The sequence below is a fragment of the Lutjanus erythropterus genome, chromosome 7, assembly GCF_056507025.1.
Source record: "Lutjanus erythropterus isolate fLutEry1 chromosome 7, fLutEry1.hap2, whole genome shotgun sequence".
In the NCBI taxonomy this organism is placed as follows: Eukaryota; Metazoa; Chordata; class Actinopteri; order Lutjaniformes; family Lutjanidae; genus Lutjanus; species Lutjanus erythropterus.
The window spans coordinates 20,197,024-20,224,465 of NC_139323.1; the positions used below are offsets into that span (position 1 = coordinate 20,197,024).

At 39.8% G+C, this 27,442-nt stretch overlaps 1 protein-coding gene across 2 annotated transcripts in view; it reads left to right on the forward strand.

The window, feature by feature from the left end:
* The window catches only part of rabgap1l (RAB GTPase activating protein 1-like), a 162,980-nt gene that overhangs the window by 84,763 nt on the left and 50,775 nt on the right, over nucleotides 1–27,442 (forward strand). For both annotated transcript variants that reach the window (XM_084723124.1, XM_084723125.1), the window contains exon 14: nucleotides 13,678–13,791. In XM_084723124.1, the coding sequence (XP_084579250.1) occupies nucleotides 13,678–13,791 (114 nt within the window). The remainder of the gene's footprint in view (nucleotides 1–13,677; nucleotides 13,792–27,442) is intronic.

The window sequence follows — 27,442 nt, forward strand, 5'->3', positions numbered from 1 at the left end:
CTGTGCAGTTTGGCTGCCCCAACAGTAGGATCAAACTTAAACTGTGAGAAAAAAAAGGAATTGAAAACACTCAAACCTTTAATACATGATTAGTCCTGCTGTCTGAGATGGCACACTCTGCATAGATTCACTGGGTGTTCGCCAGAACTGCATCAAGAATATAAATGAGAATGACTCTGTTCCCGAAACTCTTGATTACCTATAAAATTTTTGAATTAGGGTTCTCTTCTAGTCACAACCAACGCACACTGAGTCACAGAACATGGCGGTCACCGGATTCATCTATATGTTGCTTGCCTCATGTCTTTTTTCACTCCGACTCTCATGAGACACAGCCGTGTTGAAACGTTAGTCTGTTTGCACAATTAAAGGCTGTAAATTAATCAGTGCCCTCCGGCCCTCAAGCTGAGAAGCACCTGATTCAGCTGCATTTTGCTGGAGGATGTGCAGTGAAGCCTGTTACTGCCATAACATCTGTCGTTAAGAAGCTCATAATGTTCCCTTTTTAGCTGACAGTTTTGGAAATGTGTACATTCAATTACATGTTTATGATTGAGGTCATAGTTAAAGATGGTTTTGTACTGGGCTACATTATAATGAAAGGTGTTTCTCTTTTTGTTCCCCCCCATTTGTAGACCTGAGGGTAGCTGAATATCAGTAACACCTCTGAATATAATGCAGTCCAGTACAATTTGATTTCTTAATGCATCACTGAGAAAAGTGATGTGAGGCTGTTTCTGTACTTGAAGTATGTTTTGATATCTTGAAAAATGCAAATGCCTCATCTTTTATCTCCTGTTTAGGGACAGACTGACTGAGTCCTGATACTGTACCACAGTGTACTATAGTAGTAGATCCAGTGTAGCTCCAGCACGGTATTCTTTCACTGGAAAAACTCGACCTGTCTACCTGATACTGTGGACACTTACAGGAGGACGGCATGACTAGACTTCACCAAGGTCACTGGTCACCAATGTCAGGTAGCCACAGATGAGTGACCAGTGGCCCCTAAGGTCCCTGGTTTCATCTTTCCTCCCTTTAGAGAAGACAGGAGGAAGACAGAGGTAACCTAACAGAGCCTAATAACCAGCAAGGTAAACAATAAGTGGACAGAGGACTTAAACTGTCAGCTGCAGAAGCAGACTCGACATGGAACAACTCCGATGTCAGCTCAGCTGTTCCAACCTCTGAATGAAATGTTTTCATCATAAAATGACAGGTGTTTGCTCGTATTGCCTTCAAGCTTAACATGAATTAAGGCACAGTTCCCAAGGCAGTGATTAACATTTAAAATCTCCCCCATCAAGCATCTGCCCTTTTACTGCCTTTCTCTACTAGTATTGCAGCAGAAGCAGTTGGGTTTCAGCCATTTGAGTGTATTTTTTCTCGTGTTGTAACTAGAACCAAAATTGTAACACAAATATTTAGCTGCTGATCTGAGACTTGCAGTCTGTAGCGCTTTCATTTTTTATCATTATCAATTAATATTATTTTATTTTTTGTCTATCTCTTAGTCATTTACTAGCTAAAATGTCAGAAAACTGTGAAATTCACCCCCTCAGATTTTCCCAAAGCACAAGGTAACATTGTCAGATTGCTAATTTAGTCCCACCAACCCAAAGATATTAAATGTACAATTTTATAAACCACCATATGAACCAGCAATTAATAGGTATTTTCCTTGTTACATGGCTTAGCCATTCCTCAGTTATCAAAATTGTTGATGATTCTTCAGTCAGTCAGTCAATTAACCAATGATTTAATTGTTTCAACAATACGTCTGTTGCTGTAAGTCCAGCCTTTGTATGCCTCCACACCGGCAATAGCTGTGGCCAGAGGCATTACGTTTTCGGGTTCTCCATCCAAATATTCTTCCTGCTGTCGAGGAAGTGATATCTGACAAACGCCTTGGGAGAATTTCTTCAAACTTTAATATAAATAAATGTTTTGGTGGTCAAAGGTTAAAGGTTGAGTTTACTGTGACTTTATCTTAGTCCCATTCTTGTGAATGTGATATCTCAGGAACACCTGGATGGTATTCTATTACATCTGGCACAAAAGTCCACTTGGGCTCAAGGTCAGTGCAACCTAATGTCTGTCCCAACTATGCGAATTAGCGGAAGAATACAACTGCAAGGTGGTACTTCAGTTTTCTCTTTCCATTTTGAATAAATACTCTGAACTCCATCTGTATGAAAATGTGCAATACAAATTAAGTTGAACTTAAAGGGGGGAAAAAATCCCACTGAGTCGAATAAAACACTCAAAACAGGGGTTTAGCATCTTTGAAGTTCAAGCCATGCATTAAACAAGCGTATAATCTAATGTACTCTTTAATACGCATTATATGTTGCATAACAAATCATCATAAATGTAAAGCAGAGCCAAGAGTGATTTTATTAACCGTCAGTGATCTTTAAATAAACCATGTTTTGCTGTATGGACACAGGAGTGTTTCTGCTGTATGGCTGTAGTGTTTCTCCAGTCAGTTCGTTTGCAGCGGAAAACTTCTTGACTCTGTGAAACCTGTGGCAGCTTTCACCAGTCGGGCCAGTATGGTTAAATGAAATGCTGTTGGATGCAGAGGGATGTGGAGGTGGAGTTCAGGTTTGGACACATCAGCAGTTTTTATTTTTAGCTGCGTGTGTTAAGTAGGTTACCTGTCGGTGAGGTCTGAGTAATGGACTGTCTGCCCAACAAGCCCCCTGGCTACAATTAGAGGAAGCCTCTCATTCCCCTCTTTGTACATATCTCTCTTCCCTCTCTTTACCTTCCGCTCTTCCCCAGCTTCTGTCTCAATCTGTCTCTCTCCCTTCTCTGTTATCTGTCTTGATCTGTCTCTCTCTCTTTGCGTCTCCCACTCCTCCTCATTTCCACCTCCTTTTCTGTCTTCTTTTTCCGCCTTCAGTCAGTCAGTTTAAAAGCCACCAGGGGATAAATCTAATGGGTACACACAATACTGAAGAATATACACACACACACACACACACACACACACAGTATGCTGGATTCAGACTGATGTTGGACAGTGTTGATGTAATCCCCCTGCCTGTGCTAATGCTTTTTTTAATCGCTCCATATTTATTATGTCATCATGTCCTGTCAAAATGCTGAGGGAGTCTGTACTCGTGTGTAACATTCCTGCTTACGTGTGCACAGGTGAATGAGGGAAAGTGCATGTATGTATACATTTGTTTAACGAAATAGTTACAGCATGCAGATGATATTTTTTGTGTTTTTATATTAAGTAAAAGTAGCTTGTATGTGTGTTAATGACTTTGCTGCCCTGACATTTGTAGGGCTGCCCGCGACTAAAGATTTTCCTAGTCAACCAGTATCTGTTAGTTCAACCAGTCATTGCATTAATTTAATTATTTAAATATATATAAATTGAGGGCATAAAGTGAGCTGCTGAAATACTGAAGGCAAAAAGGATAATGACCCTGAATTTGTCAGAACAACCAGCAAGGAGAACATTTTGTTATTTCAACACAGCATAACCTTGTTTTTCAAAACACAAGAATGAATAACCTCCAACTTTACAAAAGCAAATATCCAACACAGTGTGTACTTACAGATTAACTTAGTAGGTTACAAACTCTGAACCCGCCATGTTTTCATCATTCCCGGAGTCACTGGTCTGAGCAGCTCTAATGTTGAATCACTTCAGTACGATAATACTGATCCTCAAACTGGCTTCTGTTGGTCTCTGAGGTTGTGTTTCACGCGAATAGGACGCTAACTGAGCTAACTAATAATGGCAGCAGCAGTGTGCTGGTGACCTCCATGTTACAAGAGTAAAGGTCCGTGTTGCAGCAATCCCCCAGGTCAAATGGCAAGGTGCAGCACCCAAATGGGACTAACGACTAATGAATAAATGACAAAGTGGTCGATTAACGGCTTGATTCAACTGGGCATGGCTGCGTTGCGTTAGGGATGCACCACGTCTGCTGGAGCTGATTGCTGCTGTTGTACACAATGCTTGTGCTTCCATCAGCTTTGCTGCAGCACGTCTCAGAAGCACAGAGCAGATCGAGAGGAGAAACACAAAAAGCAAGGAAAGAGGACCAAACCAACTACATCTGAGCAAGTAAACATAAACAGACGGGCCAAATGCTCCGCTGCCGAAACGCTTCAATCTTCAATCAAACTGTGGTGCCGACATGCTGTGCCCAGTGGAATGAATGGGTGAGATGCTCCTCACGACTATTAGGGGGCAGCGTTGTCATATATTCATGTTTTCATCAATGTACATTTGTGTGCATATGTGCAGACTTTAGTACATGCCCTCAGATATATGTGTGTATAGTCATTTTTTACACGTTTTACAACCTAACAGTAGGCTTTCCTTTTCACTCCTGTGAAGCTGCTCACTGAAATTTGCATATACTGTACTGGTTTTGCCAATCAGGAAGAATCCAACAATCCCTCCTGTTACCGGTTGTGTCATCACAACCCACACCGCCGTCCACTTTTTCCAGCAACTAAAAGATCAACATGAAAACTAAGAGGATTACCTTCAGTCAAATATAGCTTTGTCTTCTCTTCAGATATGATGCGGCCTCTCCTACCATGGTCTTATCGCAGCCACAGATCCCTCTGCCCTCCTCTTAACCCTGTCTGGAAATGGAACAAACACAACAAGCTGTCTGCATCCCTCTGACTGTCTGTTCCGTTGATTCACCTGTGGCAGTGGTGGAAAGATTTTCAGGCTGAAGATCCTTTGTATGCGATGATGTTGAGCTCACTGCTTCTAGCTGTTCTGCACTCAGTGACCACATCCAGTTCTCTCTTCTGCTTCGGGGAATGATGAGCTGGTGCTAAATTGTGGTGTTGCACTCTTTGCCCAATCCATGACAGGAAGAATAAGCATCTGGGTTTGTCCCATTAAGACTATAGAGCCTGTTGCGTGCGATGTGATGCGATGCGATACGGTACAATACAATAAGGTAGAGTATGACACAGTAGGGTATGGGACCATTTCATAGACTTTATTGTCCCTATAAGGAGACTGGCCTGGATTTGCCAGATTATGACTATAGAGCCTGTTAAGAAACGCCCCATTAAGACTGTACAGCCTGTTTCGATAAAATTCGATATGATACGATACAATATTATATCATTAATCATTCCCAAAGGGAGGTCTGTCCTGATTAAGAACACATTGTGTAGAAAATTACAACCTCATTGTACACTGTTTGCACATCACACGTATAACCCAATTTACACGTTATACATGCACAACCACCATTAACCTATTGCGCAATCCCTGTAGGCTCAAGCAATATTATAACCTCAATATAACCTTAGGTATATGATTCTGAATGTTTGAAACATTTTCTGCAATATGGATACAACAGGACCTGCTGTGCTCTCTCTTTTCTTAGACAGTGGCAGAAGAGAAGCTGCAGGTGGGAGGCAGGAGTTTTTGAAGCCAGCTGATAGCAGCGTTAACATAAAACATTTAAGCTAAGGACTGTAAAATGAGATTAGTATACTCTGCATGTGACCGTGAGAATATGAAACATGTCTGTCAATAGTAACCACTATTACTATAATTTCACACTGAAGCCATGGCAACTGTGTGGCCATGGTTATACAGAGCAAGCGAGACAGGCTAGCCAGTTATCTTAACTCTTAGCAAGGCCAGTGAAACACGTCTTCACCAACATGACAATGAATGCACTTAACGTCGACTACAAAGTGCAACATCATGAACAACAAGAGAGAGCGCTGCATTATCCTGATGCATGTATACGATTTATAGCGTCAGAGATTTTTGCACCGATGTTGCATGTAGCCTGTACAACATCTAGTAGCTTGTTATGAGTAGGAAAAGAAGGAAACAGAGACAAACTCATTCAAAATAAATGTCTCAACATAAATAATAAACACTTTTAATGGTGTCAGTTTTTCCCTGTGGTATCCAAAATGGTATCATATATCAATATTTTTCAAACGTATTGTATCAAAGTTTCAGTATTGTGACAACACAAGCTGAACTAGTACACGTAAATTTTAAGTAAATTTTAAGACCTATAGAGCCTATTGAACCTGTGCTCATAGAACTAGAGTTACAGGGTACAATGTAAGGTTTTATTCTGTATATTTTTGTGCTGGTACAAACAGAGTACAGCAGGGATGTTGAACTGGGGCACTGTGACAGAGAACTGATGCTGCTGATGAGGCTGCAGTTCTTCCCGAACACCTCAACCTCCCTGCAGAGATCAAAGAGCTGCCAGCTTCAGCATACACGCACATCCACACATCCGTCTAAATATGCAGCATATAACTCTTGTTCCAGCGAGCAGTTAGCAAGGAGAGGCGTGCACTAATCAGCTCAGGTCAGCAGTGAATTTAAGGAAGAGCTCAACGTGAATAGAAATGTTCTTGGGAAGCAGTGAGGGGGAAGATGACAATGACTCTAGGTCTGTACAAACAGGATGATGTAGTGCAGAGTGTCATGGGGGTCGTTGCAGAAATAACGTCATGATGAGTCCATCCTTTTACAAATTCCAAGTTGTATAATAATAAATTGTTAACGTTGAAAAAATCATTTATAGAATCCTTCCAGGTGACACTGTTCTTGCTAAAAAATGGCTTACAGGAGCAACTTGTACATCCAAAAATTGCAGTCCAATATCACGTGAAATCCTATTTTATATATGATTTATGGTTGAAGCGAGTTGTTTCCCCCCACGCCCTCCTTCCCAGACTTGAGGAAACTCAGGCAGGCTGCAGGAGCACTACAGGGATGCAAGACGAACGCAAAATTGTAATTTGACAGTAACAAGCAGCAAGCCCTCCACTGTAAGCTGATCAGCTGTTCATGACTGTCAGTTGTCTGTTGATGTAAAATTAAGCCTAAATTAAGTCACTTTACTATTTATTACAGCAAATATATGACAGATTTCTCCTCCTAATACCATTTATGTTTTTTGAAATATCAGAATCATTGTGAGAAATGGTACATCACACTACACCTAGTAAATACTACACACTGTACACACTTATCTCTGTGTGCACAGTATGTGCTTTTTTCCTCTCAGCTTAGTGGGACTCCTGAACAAATTTTGGTGTTACAGATAAAACCAGCGTTCTTTTAATTTCATAGCAGGAAGAGAGCATTGCCGCATGAAATATGTAAGGAATCACTGTCAGAGAAAAGGCTGGTCTTGTAAGCCCGCACACTGAGACCACAGGGCTTAAACGTCTTTGCATGTTTGCTTTCTGCATCGGGAATGAGAGGAGATGAGGCAAATATTTTGGAGGACACATGGAGGTGTGAGGACAGGAGGCAAAGGAAAGGGAAGGAAATGAAGGAGAAAAGAGAATAGAAGATGAAAGAGATCGGGGAAGTACATTACAGGGGAGAGAAGGAAATTGAGAAAGCAGCAGAAGAGATGGTACAGTAGCAGATGAAGCAGAAAGGAGGGAAGAATATGGAAGTATGATAAAAAGGGGGAGGAGATAAGTGAGAAGAGGAATAAAGGAGATGGGAGTGAAGAATGAAAAGAGAGAAGGAAATATGCAGGGGGAAAATTTAAGAGAAGAGGAAGAAAGGATGCAAGACAAGAAGGAAGGGGATTAAGCAGAGGACGTCCTTTCCTAATTTTTTTTTGTGGTGTTTTTTGAGTAATGAGGCTGTTAATTAGTAGAGGCATGCATGGTTTATTAAATCAAAGTGTTTACAACTTTCACTGTCAACCAGATTCTTGCTGGTCTTCACTGATGTTGCCATGGTAATTACAGTGTCACAAATGTGCTTGTGATTAATTGGCTAACTCATAAAAAGTAATACATTAATCATTAGTTTATAATTATTTTAAAAGTAATGTTTTTACTCGCTGAGTAGTTAAATTGTTCTTTGTGTGATCACCCTGTACTCTGTTCTCTATAATAAAGAAAGCACACTTCATTAATGCTTAAAAGGCAGTAAAAAGTGGTCAGAAATCATCCACTAATTAACATTTTGACTGTTTCTCACCTTCAGTATCATTGATCTTTGTGAAGATGTTTGTTTAAAGCACCATTACGTAAAATTTAGTATTTTTTTAGGATTGAAAGTGATGGTTGCAATTCACTTATACACCACTGTTGTAAATATGGACAGCTGTACGTGCAGAGTGATGATCAAAAATTAACAAGATGACAACTTTGCCAACACAGCCAAACGTCAAGCAAGTGAAACAACACAAGACAGAGCAGTCCAGCTAATAAGTCCAGCAGCAAGAAGGCCAGCTCTATGTCTGTCTTGCAGCCTTTTATTTCACAAAGCTCTTGTCAACGACTAAAAGCCAGTCCAACATTTACTCTTGTCTGGTGGCTCCTTGCTCTGTCACTCTCTATTTCTCTTCTTTGCCTCTGCCATGATGTCCGTAGAGGCTGAGCCCAGTGTCATTACCTGTTTGCCCAGCACCAGTTGTGGCACGGCACTGGTACTGCTCTCTGGCAGCATTCCCCACCCCGTGGCACTGGCTCCAAACCAGCAATGGAACAGCTTTGGTTGAAAAGGCATACTAGTTGTCCAAATACCCTGTGCTAGCGGTGTAAACACCAACACTCCCCAAGTTTAGGCAAAGCAGCTGGAGGACATCTGCGGGAAAAACCAGAAAACATTTTAGCCATAAAATACGATTCAGTCTCAGAGGAATTAGTGTCATAGTTGGTGGTGTGCGACTTACTGCCATAAAGTCTGCACTAAGGGGACAAAAGCAATGGACGCCAGCAACTGTTCTGGCCACCAAAGTTACATAGTGCGAGAACAGGACTTGGGGGAGCAGAGTGGGAATGACAGAGACGCAGTTCACCCCATTACAAGTCAATGTAGCATCAAAATGATTTTAAAGCTGATTTTATGGTAGTATATTTAGATATTGTTGCTTTAATGAAAGAAGGGCTGCAAAATGACAATTATTCTCTTAATAAATTAATCATTAGGTCTGGTAATTGTCAGAAAAAAGTCATAAATAGACATTGCAATTTACTAAAGCGCAATAAGTCATCAAAGTGCTCGTTGTGTCCAACTGCCAGCTCAAAACCCAAAGATATTCACTTTATAGTCACCAAAAACAAAGAAAAGCAGCAAATATTTGCTATTTATCTCTTATCAAAATAGTACCAATTCGTTTTTTGCCCATCAAATATTTCCATGACAAATCTTTTAGCTCTAAATGGAAGATGACCCAAGTTAATACCTTTTCAACATAGGAAACAACATATCCACAGATTTTATATGTTAAATTCTTTAGATTTAAATATGACTTAATAAAGTTTGAAGTGTAGTTTATAAAAGTTCATAAATCTTTATGTCCCATTTTGAAAATTAGTTTTGCTGTCAGTTTAAGACAACCATGAGAAAAAAAAAATATCTCACACAACTCTACCTTCATTCCTGAAGAGCTGCATCTTTTTCCTTTTTTTGTGCCTCAGAAGGAACACAATGTAAAAACTGTTAGTTCAATTTCCAACACATAATACACAGAACGACACACCACCTCCACACTACAAATCTCATTAAAGCATTACACACAGTCGTGCCAGCAGCTTCTATCAAACACTTTGGTGTGTGTGTGTGTGTGTGTGTGTGTGTGTGTGTGTGTGTGTGTGTGTGTGTGTGTGTGTGTGTGTGTGGTGGATACATGTAAAGTATGTAGTTAAACCATATATTTACACAAAATAAGCACATTGTAGAAAACTGGCAACACGGTAAACAAGGAATTATATTTAGCTAATTGTTGACAGTCATATCAAAGTACAGTACAGTAGTGATGAATTAAATGAAATGTGTGAATAATTGTGTTTGTGGTTATTTACATACGTTGGGAGCCGTCATGTTTTTTTGACGAGAATGTGACATGAAGTGCGTAAACGTAAGTCAGGCCTTGACATTCGATATTCTTTCTTTTCTGTCCGCTTTTGTTTGTGGCTGGGTTTCTTTTATTTTACTAAATTTGTCTTCCCACGATCAATTTACAAACAAAATAAATCAAGTAGATGAACAAAAATAATCCAAGAAAACTACAACTAAACAAAAGTTATAAATTATCATGTAACATAAGTCACAAATACTGTATGTAACACATGTTATATAATAAAAACATTAGCGTGGGGCAATCTGATGGCCGAGGGGGTGAAGGCGTTGCACAATCCTCGGTTCATGTCTGGTTGGGAATTTTGTTGAATGTCGTCTTCGTCTCACTCTCCCTTTAATGTCTGCTGCCTGCTATCTAATGAGAGAACAAAATGCCCCAAAACATTTATTCATGCATACATACAGTAAAATACAGAAATGTAGAAAAATAAATATTATAAATTAAATTGATTACAAAAACCTCAAACAGCAGTGTTTCTCAGAGGCTGCAGCTTTTATTTTCATTATCCGTTAATCTCTAGATTATATTTGATACATTGCTTTAATTAATTACTCCACAAAATATCCAGTATTGAGTTAACAATACTTAAATACTAAGAACTAAGTGGAACCAAATAACTTGGCTTATTTGACTTGAGCTGTAATGTAACTTTTGCAGCTCTAAAACCAACCCAAATTCAACAAATTTAGAAGCTGGACTGAGCCAAATCAAAATTCATATAATGATGTGAATTTGTATTTGGGTCACTGATAGTCATTAGTGATGCTGTGTACTTCAAGTACATGTACATCAAGGTAACAGTCTCCCGTTGCTTGTCTCTCTGTCTCTCTGTCTGTTTTCCTGGCTAGACATTAGCCAGGAGCAGGTTGATTCCACTGAGTGTGGCATGTCTGCACCATGGTTTTGATGTGTCCTCCACACGGCTGCATGTCCCCAACAGCAGTGTTTCAGAACCGTTTCCATGGCAGAGCGTTTTGCCCACCTGATTATGTTGCCCTGTTCAGATTTAGTTCATTTTGTCCTCTTTCCTTGGTTTTTGTTCTTGTATCGTGGTTGCATAGTAAAATAGTTTTTTATAATTGCAAGTCTGCATGGGATCTTTCCCCGCTTGATCCCGTGTGTGTAGATTGATGCAGGATCCGTCAAAAATAGACTCGCCCCGTATTTGAAGCGGACTAGAGAGCCACTGCTGGTGGAATCACAAGCATTGTGGTGAATGGCAGCGATCAGCTCCAGCTGACGTGGCTGATTCAGCTGATTTGGCTGCCATGTCTGGTGTAATCAAGCCATTTGGTCCACGCTGGGTTAGCATGTCTCTTCTCCTGGCTCTCCTCCCTGCCTCTGGGGTGGTCTGTGGTGCTGCGTCCAGCTGATCTGGCTGTGTGGTTGGAAGATGCGGTGTGTATTGTCAGTCGTCTCAAGGTCTGCAGCTCTTAAATCTAAACCTCTCTTCTCCTTTTCAAATGCCTATGATTGCATTTCTGTCATAGATAATACATGTTTCAGCAATGAAGCCAAAAAATAACAGAGTTAAACATAAATTTAACAAATTTTCAAGCAAATACTGGGTGCAGCCTCTGGATTCACTGCTGTTGCCAGATAGATGCAAGATTTGACATGCAATAAAGCTCAAAACAGGGACATCAATTACATGGTAATGTGCCCTACCTCCAGGCTGCCAGGACACCCCAGAACGGATATGTTTTCTTGTGCTGCAACTTTAGAGATCAAGTTATGCCAGACTCTAAGTGATGACAGAAAAACTGACTTCCATTGTTGTACAAGCAATCTCCTGCCGAGCCTGAGCTGTTTTAATCCATTCAGTGAGCCCTGCTGGACTTTTATCTTTAAGGGTGGAAGAATCTCCCTGCACAAAAGCACTGGGGCAATAAGGGACCTCCCGACCAAGACTTTTAACCATATAAGCATGATACTCTGCAGTGTTTTCCAGCAGACCGCCTCTCCTCTCCGTGAAACGCTCCTAACTTGAATTCCTCCCTCTTTTTCTCTCTACTGTCGGGAAACAAAGAGAGGAAAGAAGCAAGAACGATGAAATTTCTCACTCACACTCGCTCTTGCACACATTCAGACACATTTTCTCCCTGATACACACAAACACACATCAAGGCCAGTCAGGCTCAGGGTTGGTTTATCTGCAGCTTACAGTGAGTTGTTGGAGAACGCTGTGCTGCCAGTCTTCTCGCCGGTAGTGTTTGCAATGTGCGCGTGAAGGCGTGCGTATGGCTGACTGTGTGTATGTGTGTGAGAAAAGAAAGTGAGGGGGAAATAGCAGAGTGCCTGTGTGTTTGTGAGTGAGACGCGCATAGGAAAACAAGCAGGCGTGTTTGGTATGTGTGTGTATGTGTGTGTACCCTGCATTGGCTGTGGATTAGACAGCACAGACTAAGAGACTGAGGCCTGGGGAGTGCTTTTGCAGAAGGAATGGGACAAACACTAATGCAAACATAGTGACATAGCAGTGTGTTGCTGCTTTGTATCATAGCTGTGTTCTGAGCTGAGCACAGTACACTGCCTTCTTTTCTACTGCATATAAACATCTACAAACAGAGAAAAGATATGTAAGAGCGTGATCAGAGAAAATGTCAAAAGTTGTGCGTGCTGAGTTGCTGTTCTTGTCGTCACATGAATCCAGTTAGAAACGAGCATAAATCAGGATAAGCAGTGTCTTAGCTTGCACTACCTTCAGCCATGAACAGGATATCAAAACTAGGGGTGGGGATCTCTTGGCACCTCATATTTCAGTCTGATTCCGATTCAAAGGACTACGATGCAATTCTAAATTTATTCTTGATTCATCTTGATGCATCAAAATTTTAAGCTTTTAAGGAAGAAGGTGCTAGTCGGATGCAGTATATGCAGTTGCTCAAGCTCAGCCAACTGACCAAAACTCAAGAAGTAGCTTAGGCTAGAAAGGAAACACAACATACATGTTATCTGTTGTGTTTCACCATTTCATTGGCTCAGCCATAAGGAACGTACTTATGAAATTGTTACAGGCGATCATAACATTGAAAACTGGGTTTTAAATGCTCAATAGAGTGTTTGGACTGACATTACAGTTCAGTGTGTGCAGCCAGATACAGTGATGCAAACAACTGACTGAATAACCTGCTGAATATTCAGTTTAAGCCGAGTTAAGGAGAGCTGGAACACGTGTGGAAACTGCAAAAACTAACAGAAAAGGACTTGGTCAACAGTTACAGCAGTACATTTTGAGAAACTACGGTGAATAGATGGTGAAGATCAGTACGAGCAAAGGTTTCATAGTATGCGGATGATGAGAGAGGAACAGTGTCAGCTCATGAAAGATGTGTGTATTGTGAAAGCGTCATTTTGGACATTCAAATAATATCTAAATATACTACTACTAATAAAATCTAAATAGACTTTTAGGATTTTAAGTCTACTAAAACAACTTTTTGGATCAAAATGCTGCTCCATCATAAACATAAACCCACTAAAACATCCCTCTTAAACCAATTTATTAATGGAATAATTCATGAAAAAATGGTCTATTATTCTTACAAGGTTGCATGTATGTGGTTGTGAATGCCACAACAGAGGGGTGTTGATATGAACTCTTCAATTAAACACAGTGAGTGTGACCCCATTTGAAGGCAGCAAATCATCAAGAACAATGGTGAGAATTTATAATCCTGCAAGAGAATCATGACACATCTAAGGATCAATTATTCCCCCTGTCCCTTATCAAAACACAACACTCTAAATTTGATTTTGGTTTCGTCATATGTCTAAAGCGTGTAATCCATGTGTGTTGCAGGACTCGGCCCAAGAAGGCGTCATAACACGGGACATCCACCGCACCTTTCCCGCACACGACTACTTCAAGGACTCTGACGGAGATGGACAGGATTCACTGTACAAGATCTGCAAGGTGAGATATGACATTGGCTGTCAGTGACGCACAGATAATTTAACTTTCATAAAACCAGCACTGGATTATAGAGAGCTGCATGTTACCTCACTTTCTTTATGGCTCCATGGAACAGAAGTCAGATCTCGATACACATGCTTTCATGCTGTGTTCGAACATCTTTGAAAACTTTCCTGCTGAGAATCAAGAGCTGTGAGATGAGAAGCTAATTCTGAAATGTGTGCTAAGCCTTATAAAAAAAAAAAATTCTGCCTATTCCTATGAAGCCAGCCATTAGTTTTTTTTTTCTTGCTTAGCGGTCTGGCAGGGCTCAGTAGGAATTTGCTTGGCATTTCAAGTTGGCTCTACAATATATGACTGACAGTACCCACCTTTACTGAGACATCAACACGAACCCTTCCTACACATGACATACCGGACATACCCACCGCTCAGTGCACAGTCATTGATCTTCTCTTCCAATTTTCAAAGCGGAAGAACGTGGTGGCTGTTCTGTAGGTGGCAGATTTCTCTCAAATTACCTTCCTGACTATAAAGTTAGGCAAGAAATGGGCCCTTCAGTTACAGAATGCTTTTACTGTAACTCTCTATGGTAAACTTTAAAGCTACTACATGGAGTTTTTACGTGTTTATGAAACTGCCTGTGTCTTTATAGTTAATGTTAATGCCTGCCACCAGGTCAGATCCTCTGTCTACTCAGATGAAACAAGCTTATACTTAAATTTTCTGAGGCAAAGTTACAGTGAGTAGTATGTTAGCCAGTTAAAGGGAGGCAGGAGGAGATTTTTATTTAGATAATTTTAATGTTATATTTGGCATTTAAGGCATAGAAAACACTGTTGCTTTTGTCCGCAAGGGCCTCCAAAGTCAACAAAATATAAAAGTTCTTTGTAGCACCTTTGAAATGTAGCATTGGGTGTTTTAGAGACTGAGGTAAAGTCTTCATTTTAATGAGTCAGTTATTCAGTGCTTTGTTGTTGTTCACTTTTTCAGGCTGAACCTGAGTAGATGTCCTTGAAACTAAAATTTAGTAGTGAATAGTAGCTGGTGAGATGTAGCCTGAGTTTGCAGGGATACTGAAGAGACTGTAAACTGCATCTAAAACCATGTCCAAATTCAGCCAGTTTTCTACAGTATTTCATGTTGTGTTGCTTGTTATTATTTGTAGGCTGTCAGTGGTGGTGGCAGCCAAATATATCTGCAAAAACAAGGCTAAGGCCACAATATCAACATAGTCACACAACAAAATATTTTAGGTTTAAGGCTGTTGAGTGACTTATACTAACCAAAAACTGATGCTCTTTTGATGAGTATGAATTGAAATTAATTTTAAGGCTTATGTAGTGTCTTAAAGACATGTGATTTGATAGACAGAAGACACTTTCATAACCCAATGTTGATGCATCCTTACAAGAGACACACCATATAAAACCCTCTTAACAATGGACAGTATCAAATTAAGAACTATAAGATATCTATACAAACTTACTCATACACTATTGAACAATCTTTCCTGCTGACCTTTTGTGGGTCAGCCGCAAGCCTGGGACCATAAAAACATGCAGCAGTGCCTCCTTTCCATTAAAATGAATGAGGAAAGTAAGTGCTGTAAGGAGAGGGTCCCAGTGGACTCACATCCTGAGGTAATTATCTGTGAAGACACATGGTACATTTTATTCAGACAAAAGCCAAGGTCAGCACTACAGTAATGTATTAAAGCCAGTCTTAATCTCTGTCACTGTCCTCTTCTTAGCTTGACTTCAGCTGTGAACTCAACCAAGACAGTTTTCTATGCACATGTCATCTTTGCATTGCCCTACAGTATATCCAACAGCTCTGTCACAAACTGTAAAAACTAAGCGTGAAATCAGCATCACATTTCTTTCTCTTTTTTTTTGAGGTAACAAAATAGTCAAAAGGGATACTCATGTTAACATTATATCAAGTGTAGGTCTTGCATCTTCAGAATAGATTTCTTAATACTCTCAAACAATGATGAAGTTTATTTAGTAATAGCAGAGGTTTGGCAGACATTCATCAATCTATTGATTTAACTGTCAGTAATGGATGTCTTTGCAGCTCCAAACATTTGTGCCCAAAACCAAAAAGACCAGCAAATCTAGTACTTTGAATTAAACCAGACCCGTCTATTATTTGAAAACTGATTGCTGTTAATTAGTTAACCTTAAGTTGTCAAGACAACCTTATTTCTTACCTAATACAAAGTTAGTAGCCTTTCCCCCTGTGCCATGACAAATATAATCCATCCTCCTTACCAAGAAAGTTGGTAAAATACATCCAGGTTTTCTGTTCTTCTTCTCTTGCTGATTGAAACAGCATGGCTAATCCACTCATTATTTCAGCCACTTGCTGTCATGACGTACGATAAATGCTCGTTTAGAATCAGCTTTTCAGTTTTGTTGCATACAGCATACTAAAGATAACTTTGACTGTTTGCCCTTTTGAACTATGATAATGATTGCTCGTTCGTTGACACAAACCATCTGTTCTCTCCATCATGATCAGCACTGTCTGATCACGGCCGGGTCTTCTCGGATCCACTCGGGCATTACACTTAATGTTAAACAGTCTGTGGATTTGTGGTAATAGAATGGTACCCGACTGGGACCCAATTGACTGCATAAAACATGGATCCAATTTTGTACGGGTCTGCAAAAATCTCAACCAGCTATACAAACAAACATTTACCCACAGAGACAAACAATGCACAGAGCATGAAGTAATTAAAAAGTCTAATAGCAGCTTAAGAGGGAAGAAGTAGACATACTTTGTCTCTTGGAGAGATTTCTTGTTTTCACTCTGTTTTTACTTTATATACACAGGCCTGGAATAACCACAAGCACAAACAGGATGTATAGACATCCATTAATGGAGACACGTCAGAGCGCAAGGGGTGCACACATACATACAGGTATAGGTCAGGTGCCCCTAACAGTTAGGGGTTGAGTGCCTTGTCTCAAGGTTACCTTGGCAGTGCCCAGGAGATGAACTGGCACCTCTCCAGCTACTAGTCTGTGTAATTTGTTAAATATATCAATAATACAACAAAGAATAAAGATGTAATAAAGTTTAACTCAACAAATTCTATTATAATTATGGAAAAGAAGGAATGAAACATCATGGAAATATCTAACATTGATTAATTACAGCCAACTTTGTGGAACTAGAAATCAGCCTGTGTACAGAATAAACACTTTGGCTCTTCGAATCATTATTATGCACTTTTGCTGGGCTCAAAATTACTCCCTTGTTTATTCATTCTCTCATTATATGATAAACACTCAGTACTTAACTTTGCAGTCGGCAGTCAATTGAGACATTTCATTGTCATTGCATCATCACTGATAGAAAGTAGTGTCCATGGCATAGGGCTGTATTGAAAAGTTAAAAGCTTCAAAGCTTTTTTCATAATGTTCACATTAAAATTTTTGGGTGGTATGTGGACGTCTGCACAGAGCCTACATGTACAACCTCTGATGACAAGTTTCCGTCACACAGACCCCAGTGGATCGTTGCACACTCACAGACACAGAAGGTGTAATTTCGCTTAGTAAGGTACCAAAAAGTTGTTATGCAGTAATTGTACAATGAACTAAAATCTGTGAGCACAAAGCAAAATCAGATGAAAGGAATTTATAGAAAGCATGTATTACACAGAAATATGTGTTTCACAGAAGTGTTTTGTGTATTCATTAAAATCAAAGGGAGTTTTAGAATGATTAAGTAGAACTTTTGCTCCTTTTGTATTTTCCTGGCGCTGCAGAAGTAGAGTACGGCCGGTCAGCGCTCTGGGAGAACCTGTCAGGAAGGGTTAGCATCCAGTCTGGACCCAACTAGGTCAGTGGCGAGCCAGCCTTCATTTGTATGCAAATCCATGTAGATTTGCTGCTGATAAGGTTGGTTGGATCTTGAGGCATGAGTGGGTTACAGGCGCAGAGGATCCAGGACAAAGTTTATATTCATCTTCATATCCTACTCGGTAATAAGCCTGGAGTCTTTTATTTTCTAACCTTTACTCTCCGGGGAAGGTCACCTGAGCTCCGTGCTCTTTTTCAGTGATAATCTGCTTAATTCCTTTAATGTTCCACTCAGTCACACTTCAGCTAACCTGTACAACCACAGACGTCTTCTGGTGGTCAATCAGAAGGCCTGCAGTCTGGGGGTTAACTGCCTCACTCAAGGGCACCCTGACAGTTGGTTTTCAGGGAGAAGAGAGCATTATTCTCCCAGCTGGAGTGGGGATTTAAAACCTGTGAAGCTCAGATAAATGGGTAAAGACAATACTTTCTATGTTTCCATGGAAACAGAACTTAAACAAGGTAGGAGGAAAAAAGTAAACATGATAACGCCTCATCAACCAAGCTAATGTTGCGTATCCCAGTGTTCACTGACAGTTTCCATGCACACATTATTCAGGATACTAACTCATATCCTGGTGACCGCCATCCTGATCAGATTTTTTGTATAAACCCTTAGAAATAAAGGTGCATACTAGGGGTTCTTCAGCTTGCCCCCATAAGAGAACCCTTTTTGGTTCCTGATAGAACATTTTACAAAGGTTCTACTTGAAACCCTTTCAGATGGGCCTTTTACACCAACAAGGAACCAGCCCCTTAATAGTTCAAGCACCTAATTTTGATTCGCTCAGAGCATTTCCAACAAAAAATAAACAGTTTTGGAACCCAAAAATTTGATTTCCATTTTTTGGTAGGACCAAAAAATAGCAGGTTTTTAATGGGAACTAAAGTGGGTGGGTCATATTCTACAGGTTGTTGTGCATTGCACACTGCCCTCTGTTGATGACATCCTTGATTACAATCGTTCTGTGGGCAGGTTCACTAGATAGCACCAAGGTTCCAAGGATCTTGAACAGAACCAGTTAAAGAACCAGAGCTTATTTGGTGGAAAGGAGTCCTCTGGGGATTTCATCCAGAACATTTTCATCCTGTAATGGTGCTGAATCTTTTTATGTACCAAGGGTTTCATTAAGAACCCACCTAGATGGTTCTATTGAGATATCTTTTATATTCCAAGGATTTTATCTTGAAACCACCCAGGGTATTTATTATGATGAACTGCTGACAAGAGTTTTTCAAAGATTTCAACAACTTTTGAAGAAGTCTTTCTTCTAAAAAGGGTTCTCAAAGGAACCCATAGTCCTATGAAGAACCCTTGACAACAATTGCCTCAAACAAAAAAAGGTTTCTCCTGAAACAAATGGTCTTCAGTAAGTCCATCAGGACGAACCTTTTTGGAAACTTTATTTCTTGTCAACACAATGCTAGGAGGGTTTGTTAGAATGAAACTTTTCCCTGCCTCCTATTCTGAAGCTGACACTCACACCTTATCTCTAGAGGTGAGAAGTTCTTTCTACTGTATACTGAGCAAGTAATATGTCACAAAACGATATTACCATGGAAACAGAGGCTGCAGAGTAAAACCTTAAATATTCTTACATGTATCATTATCTTTTTCAGTACTTAATAGAAAGAAAGATTAAGAAACAGATCCCCTGGTGGTCCAGGGGTTAAAAGCGTCAACCATGAACTGCCAGCCTGTCCAGCTGGGGACCTTTGCTGCATGTTGTGCTCTAATTTCCTTTTATCTCATTATAGTGGTCCATCTAATGAAGGCATACAGTTACTAAACATTTTATTTAAAAAGAAATAAAGAGAAAGAATATGGACTTCTAAATCTATGTATTATGTGAACCAAATCACAAAAGCAATACGTGAGGTTACAGAACAATATCTGAATAACAAAGCACACACATTTTTTTCACTACAGTATTTAAACTGAGGTCTAAATGACCTCTTACAGTTTTGTTACTCAGACCTGAACTTCCCCTGAAACAATATCCCCCTCAGCTTGTTTTCATATCTTTTTTTAATCGATTCTGTGAAACACTTCTTTGGAGTGACGTATTCAGATATTCTTTGTTTTAGCTCACGGACAGGATCAGCTTATGACCTATATATTTTATTGATCAGGGTGTCCTGATTAGGGCTGCAACTAATGATTATTTTTAATATTGATTAATCTGATGATTGATGATTACTGGTGAAGTCTTTAAAATGTTAAAAATTTGTTAAAAAAAAAAAAAAAAAAAAAAAAAAAAGCTCATCACGATTTCCCAGAGCCCAAAGTGAAATTTTTATTTCAGGAATTGTACTGGGATTATATTATAGGTGCAGTGGTTTACATTTAGCATGGCTTTTGGACAATAATTACCATACTTTTATTGTCAGAAGGGTTTACTCTAAAGTTATACACATATAGAAGAATAAAAAAGCCTGTGTTCATTGGTTATGCAAAACTCTGCATATAGATTGTAATAATCCACCCCTCTGAGCCTATTATGTGCTCAGGCTAACAAATTTAGATTTCACCCACCAGGACCTCCCCCATCCATCTGTCAGCATGCACTTCTCCCAGCCGAGTTGGGGACATGTGAATGCCACACTCCATCAAGCATGTCAGCTTGTAGATTACACTCCAGACAGCTCTGCAAGACTTCTCCATTACCTCCACATCAAACCCCAAATTAGCCGAACAGATCAGCAGTGGAGCTCTGGACGTCCACACTCATTTTTCAAGCATGTAAAGGGGGAGAGAATCTTTTAACCCAATGTACGGAGGTTTGACTGTATCTGAAGTTAATGTGTCCATCAAATCGTGAGCATCCTGCCAAAATATCTGCGAGGAAGATATTGAACCACTACCAGCTTAATCATTTCAAGTTGCTCTGGATACGGCCACATTAAACACATTATATTTGAGGATGTTTAAGTTAAATAGTGTGTTTCATTGAACTCCATACACCATCACACTACATGATTACAGGATATCACTTACAGCAGGTGTGTTCTCTGCTGCATTTAAGCAAGCTTGGGTCACCCCACTGCTAAAAAAACCTACACTTAACCAAGCCCAGGTTGAAAACTACAGACTGGTTTCACTCTTCCCCTTCCTGTCTAAAATGCTTTAGCACACAGTCTTTAATCAAGTGTCTGCATTCCTCTCCGAGAACAACCTGAATGACCCGAATCAAGAGGGTCACTCTACCGAGACTGCACTCCTGTCAGTAACAGAATCACTGCGTTCGGCTAGATCTGCTGGTCAGTCATCAGCTCTACTGCTGTTAGATCTGTCAGCTGCATTTGGCGCAGTTAACTACCAAATCCTCCTTTCCACACTCACTGAGCTTGGTATCTCAGGATCTGCCCTCCGCTGGTTCATGTCCTACCTCTCAGGGAGATATTTTAGAGTATCTTAGAGGGGAGGGGGGCGTCCAAACTGCACAATTTATCTACAGGGGTTCCTCAAGGGTCAGTGCTCAGCCTTCTTCTCTTCTCAATATACACTACCTCACATGGTGTAATAATCCACTCCCATGGTTTCTCATACCATTGCCAGTGATACCCAGCTTTTCCTGTCAGACCACGCGGTTTCTGCTTGCATCTTGTCATGCCTTGCTGATATTGCAGCATGGATGAAAGAACATCACCTTCAGCTGAACCTCTCCAGGACTGAGCTCCTTATCATCCCAGCCAGTCCCTCTGTACAACAAGAGATCAGTCTCCAACTGGATTCCACTCAGCTTGCACCTATAAGGTCTGCCCAAAACTTGGGTGTCTTGATTGATGACCAACTAACGTTCAAGGTCCATGTGGCCTCGATTGCTCGGTCTTGCCATTTTTCTCTGTAGAACATCAGGAAGATCAGACTCTACCTGTCAGACCCTACTCTACTGCAACTCTTAACTGTCAGGCCTCCATGTCAGGCTCCCAGTTGCAGACCGCATCAAAGTCAAAACCCTGACACTTTAGTTGCACAGAAAACTTCATCCAGATCTACACTCCCTCCCATTCTCTTTGCTCTGCCAATGAAAGGTGCCTGATTCAACCACCACAACAGGTCGCTAGCTAGACTGGCTCCCCGATGGTGGAATGAGATACCAAACCATGTTCGATCAGTAGAGTCCCTCACTGAAGATCCAGCTCTTTCATGAACACCTTTGCACTTGTTTTACTGCACAAGATATATATAAATATGTGTGTGTGTGTGTGTGTGTGTCTGTGTGTGTGTGTGTCTGTGTGTGTGTGTGTCTGTGTGTGTGTGTGTGTATACAGCAACAAAAAAATCCAATGCATCTTATGCACTCTATGCACATTGCCACTGGCACTGCCTGTAGGCACCTGCGTCCTGTCAGAGTTGAACTTTGCTTCGTGGCACTTACTCGTGTTGTTTTCTAGTGACTAGATCCTTGCTTATGTTATACCAGCTCTCAGTTGTATGCTGCCTTGGATAAAAACATCTGCTAAATGACATTGTAAGATTGTAAGGATATCTGTTCTATGTTCTCTAGGTTCATGCTCGATTCTGATGCTGCTGTCATTGCAAACGTTTTAAGATAAGAAAGAACTTCACAAGTTTCTTACAGGTGCTGGAAATCCTTGAAAACACTTGAATTTTACTGTAGTGTTTTCACATTTTGGAAAGTGCTTGGATTTTGAATGAAGTGCTCAAAACTGCTTGAACATGTCACTGCATTATTTTATATTAATTTCTGACTGGACGGTTCACTCTGTAGATAAAGAAATAAAATAACTCAGAGAGAGCCTAATTGCTTTTGCTCAAAAACATTTCATTGACATTGAAGGCTCAGCTATGATAAATAGGATGCCAAGTCTACTTACAAACTTTGAAATAAAATAAAAAAAACTTTGTTTTATATGCTTGTTTTTGTTATATGCTTTTAAATGTATATAAATACGTCATTTACCACAGCTGTGAGATGCAGGAAAAGCTTGAAAATGCACCTTGAAGATACTTGAAAAGTGCTTGAATTTAACTTTGGAAAAAGTGTAGAAACACTGACTTTATTAATCCTTAAGAAAATCCCTCTCAAGCATTAAATGTAAAGTAAAATATAAAATATGATGTGCACAAGGTGTAAATGCAAAACAACACTGAATAAATGAAATGGAAAAGTCATACTGGCAATGACACTGAAAGTAATATTTACAGTGATACTGACAAGTAATAAAAAGTATTATTTTACCCAATAATGAACTTATTTCACATATATTTATATAATATTTCACATAATACCAGACCTACTGTTATATATTATAATAATAAATATAAACATAATACTGTGCATGATATACAATGATAATAAGAATGAAAAAGATAAAAGAAATATTGCACATGATATTTTGCATGATATAAACATAATATGGTACATCATTCATGATAATAATGAAAAGTAATATTGCACACAAATGTGAAGTTAATATTGCATGAAACAGCAATAAAATGCAGTAAAATAGTACTGCACAGAGTATTGGTGTGATTGTTCTGTAGGTCTGCTGGTTTACCCACAGCTTATATTTGGAGGTCAGGGGAGGTGGTTTGTGTTAGAATGGACTTTGGTCTCACCTGTTTGGTGCCCCACTTACTGCTGATGCCTCCCACTTAGGCAGGCATTGGAATCACGATTTGCTCTTCAGAGTTAATGTGTTTTACTTCCAGCCTGTATGTCTTGCAAGGATGCAGGCAGATAAGAGCTGAAGCTGTGTGTAACGGTCTTCACCTTCTCCCCCATTAAAAACAGTGTAGGTCGAATGGTTTTAGACACTTTTACCTCTCCCTGGATCCTTGTTTACACTGTGAAAAGGCCTGTCTGTTTGCTCATTAACATGATTTGTGGGGTGTGTCAACTACCGACTGTTTTGAGACAGCAGCTCTCCTGAACGGTCATCTGAAGGTTACTCTCCTTGGTCTGTCTTCCATACTTTAATGATTGAAGCAGCCAGGTTTCTTACATTGGACAGGCCCCCTCTTCTCTTAGGACTGCAGTGAGAAGTTTTGTGTTGTGGTGTGACTTGGGTTTCTTTGCCTTACTGTGTAAAATCAATCAGGCTTTAACAGGGGCAGTGGATTAGGACTTCCTACCTCAGGCTTAGCTTGGTTTGTTAATGGCAGCTAGTCTCCACAGTAACTGATGCACATTTTTTATGTTGTATTGGTGCTGTGATAGTGAATTCAGGCCTCTAATATTATAGCTGTTACAATGATTGTTTTTATAATAACTAGAGATGCACTAATCCACTTTTTTATTATGATTATTATGATCATAATCAGAGTTGGGCGATATGTTAAAATTTTCCAAATGATCATCGTCAGCCCATCCATCAGCAATTGGCAATATCATCATCCCCACTCCCACCTCCTCCTGTCCTCTCGGGTCTCAGCTGGAAGATGTGCGCAAGCAGCATATTCACTATGTTTCGCATGCTGCGTACATTCACTTCATCTAGTACACAAAATAAACTCACAAACTGTCTAGAAATGACATGTTCTCACACTTATTTTCCATTTTAAACTGAGAAATACAACTGTAAACCATCTAAATTCAAGTTTCTCTCTTGTATCGAACTAAGACGACCTTAATTGGCTTGTTAACTCCTCGGAAAACACACTTAATTCAAACTCAACAGAAAAACATGTAGAACTCACCAAAACCATCTTTGTTAGTCTGTCCACTCTTCCAATAATCACCAGCTCTGGTTTGGTCAAAGTAAGTCCTTAATTCCCCACGTGAAAAGAGTGTAAAGAGTCTGACTGCAGGCTGTTTTCCACTCACTCATCACCCAGCTTAGCTCACTCATGGTCGGCTGAGTGGGTGTGGACTGCTGCCACTGGATGAGAACGCAGTGCAGAGCAGAGGCTGTCGCTCTGCAGACCATTACATTAGCAGAATAAAATGACAAATATCGCCCTAAATATCGGCCAAAAAAAGCAACTGGCAATGAATTCAGCCCATCGTGGATAGATGATATATTTGTCCAATCGCCCAACACTAATCATGATTATAACAGGTATTATTATAAGTTTAGTTCTGAAAAGTTCTGTGTCAGTTGATGTTGATGGACTGTGTTTATGTTCACATCCAGTCAGAGTTTCAGAGTTGGGAAAGCTTGTTAAAATTCATGTCCCGTTGTGTAATGCTGTCCTCCTACCATTGTGGGGCACTGCAGGATTGTGGCTTGTGAGTTGTGACATTCACGTGCAGTGCATATAATGCTGAGTGACAGGCCTCATTTACAATGATGCATTTCTCAGAGTTGAAGTTTGCTATTTTATGTTTCAAAATGCATTTTGGTTAATGTCTGTTATGTGTTTGTGAAGCGTTTCTTCAGAACATAGTAGTTTATGTTGGTTAATGTTGGTAATTGCTTACTGTTACACCACCAGTGAGGTGGCTAGTGCATTTCCTCACTCCAAATGTATTTTTCAGCGATCATTTGGGAAGCATTACCCCTATGTTAAGTGCCAAGGTAGGGATGACATGAAGTATGGTGTGAATTTCTTAATTCAAACTTTGTAGCACAGTATTATAGTATAGTGACAATTGCTCGGCGTGATCAGGTTAAGTGTCCCTGATAACCTTAGTCTCATTTAGCTATTTGTTAACAAACGTCTTTTTTAAGACATGTAGGAGCTTCAAAATTCTTTAGCTTGTGTTAAACACAGATCTTTTTTCAGGTAAATAAAAAAAAAGAAATGAGGGACATGGAAGTGCTAATATGCTAACTTATCTCCAAGTTTTAGGACTCATTCCTGCAGATCTCTATGGTAGCAACCTAGGTGAAGATCATGCAAAGTGGTCACCTGGTAGCTCAGTTGATGAAGTGTTCGCCCCGTGTGTTAAGGCTGTGAGTCCTCTGCAGCAGCCTTAGGTTTGACTCCTGCCTGTGGCCCTTGTCTGTGTGTCATACCCCCACTTTCTCTCTTCTATTCCTGTCTTCACTTCAGCTATCCCATGAAATAAAGGCATAAAAGCTCAAAAAGTATTTGAAAAAAAGATATACTGTTTTCCAGATATACTGTATGTCAAATAATTTCTCATTGACTGAACAATAATACTCCTTAATCATTGCTGTGCTTGTCCTTAGAAAGTCTATTTCTCAAAGTGGATGTGGAATTTTGGTGTTACGTTATTAGCTGTAGTTCAGCATTTAGTGAATAGATGCCTCAGAGAGGAAAATAGTACGAAAGAGAGAGGTTGACACTGACAAAGGGAAAACCAAAGACAGAGAGAGAGAGAGAGAGAGACATTCCCCTGGGAAATTCATCTGAAAGAACAACTCTTGTAGTGGAGAGAAACTGTCTCTTAGGAAATGTCCTCTGTATGTGCTGATGCTCTAGATCAACAAGGCACTAAGCTTTTAAGATCAAATGGCATAGAAATGACTTGTTCCAGACTTTTAAAAGGTAGTCGAAATTCCTGAGCATATTAAAAATATTTCCGTACCACATGGTCACAGTATACTCAAGAATTACTGTTTTGCACGGTCTAACATAACATATATTAGACAGCACATACGTATTGCAGCATTATTGAACACGTTATACTGATGGGCTGTTAAACCACAGGCTGACACTTATCCCTCCCTCAATACTAAAGTGCAAGACACTAAATCCAATAGCTGCAGTGGAGTTGTTCATTGACTGGTGTAACTGTATTACCCTGTGATTGAGCTATTCAGCCCATTAGTGTGAATGTTTGTAACTGTGTAAAATGACAAGTAGCAGAAAAGTATTCAGAAAACTCACTTTGCTGGGTAAACAATGGGTAAAAAATGATAACACCGTATGTACCTGACAAAGATGGTGGTAACATGTACATAAGACTGCCAGAGTTTAAAGGGAAAGTTAACCCCAAAATCAAAAATACATATTTTTCCTCTGGTCTGTAGTGATATTTATCCATCTAGATTTTTTTGGTTTGAGTTGCCGAGTTTTGGAGATATCAGCCATAAAGATGTCTGACTTCTCTCCTACAAAATGGAACTAAATAGCACTCAGCTTGTGGTTAATTATAAATTAAAAAAACATCGTCTCTTTCCAAAAATTCATGACTAAGTTGCTCAAGATAATCCACAGACTTTGTTGTGAGCAGATACATGTAGGAACTACTTTATTCCTGCAATAGAATCTACCAGAGCTAATTTAGGATCTACTGGAACTACTTTCTTTCTAACAGAAAGAAATATCTACAAAACTCTGCAACTCACTCTAAAACAATCTAGATGGATAAATAGCACTGCAGGCCAGAGGAAAAATATGCTTTTTTGAGTTTGGTGTGAATCGTCCCTTTAAGGGTGCAAACAGGTTGTTTATGATGTTAGCAGCAAATTTGTCAAAAAGCAAATGTTGGAGGGGAACTAGGAGGGGAACCCTGGACCCTGGATCCTGTGCCAGCTGAAAAATAAGGAAACATCTCTGTTTTTGTTTTGCTGTCCTGCCTGCAAGGACATAAGGGGTGTACTTTTTACTAAAATGCCTTCGATTTATGTTGATTTCTTTTGAATGGATGATTATGAAAGACTTAAGTGCTTTAGGAAGGGAACATTTTTGTAATAGACAACTTGTCAAGCTTGGGAAAGAAAGCAGAATATTCTGTTAAAAAACAAGTTGTAAAACGAACTAATTTCATAAGGAAAAGAAATGCAATGAATTGTTTGAACACTGCAACTGTATTTTTGGCATCTTATAAACAGATGAGGGTTGGGCACTTTGTGTGAATGAAATGAAAAAAAATCAAGCAATCATACTCCTT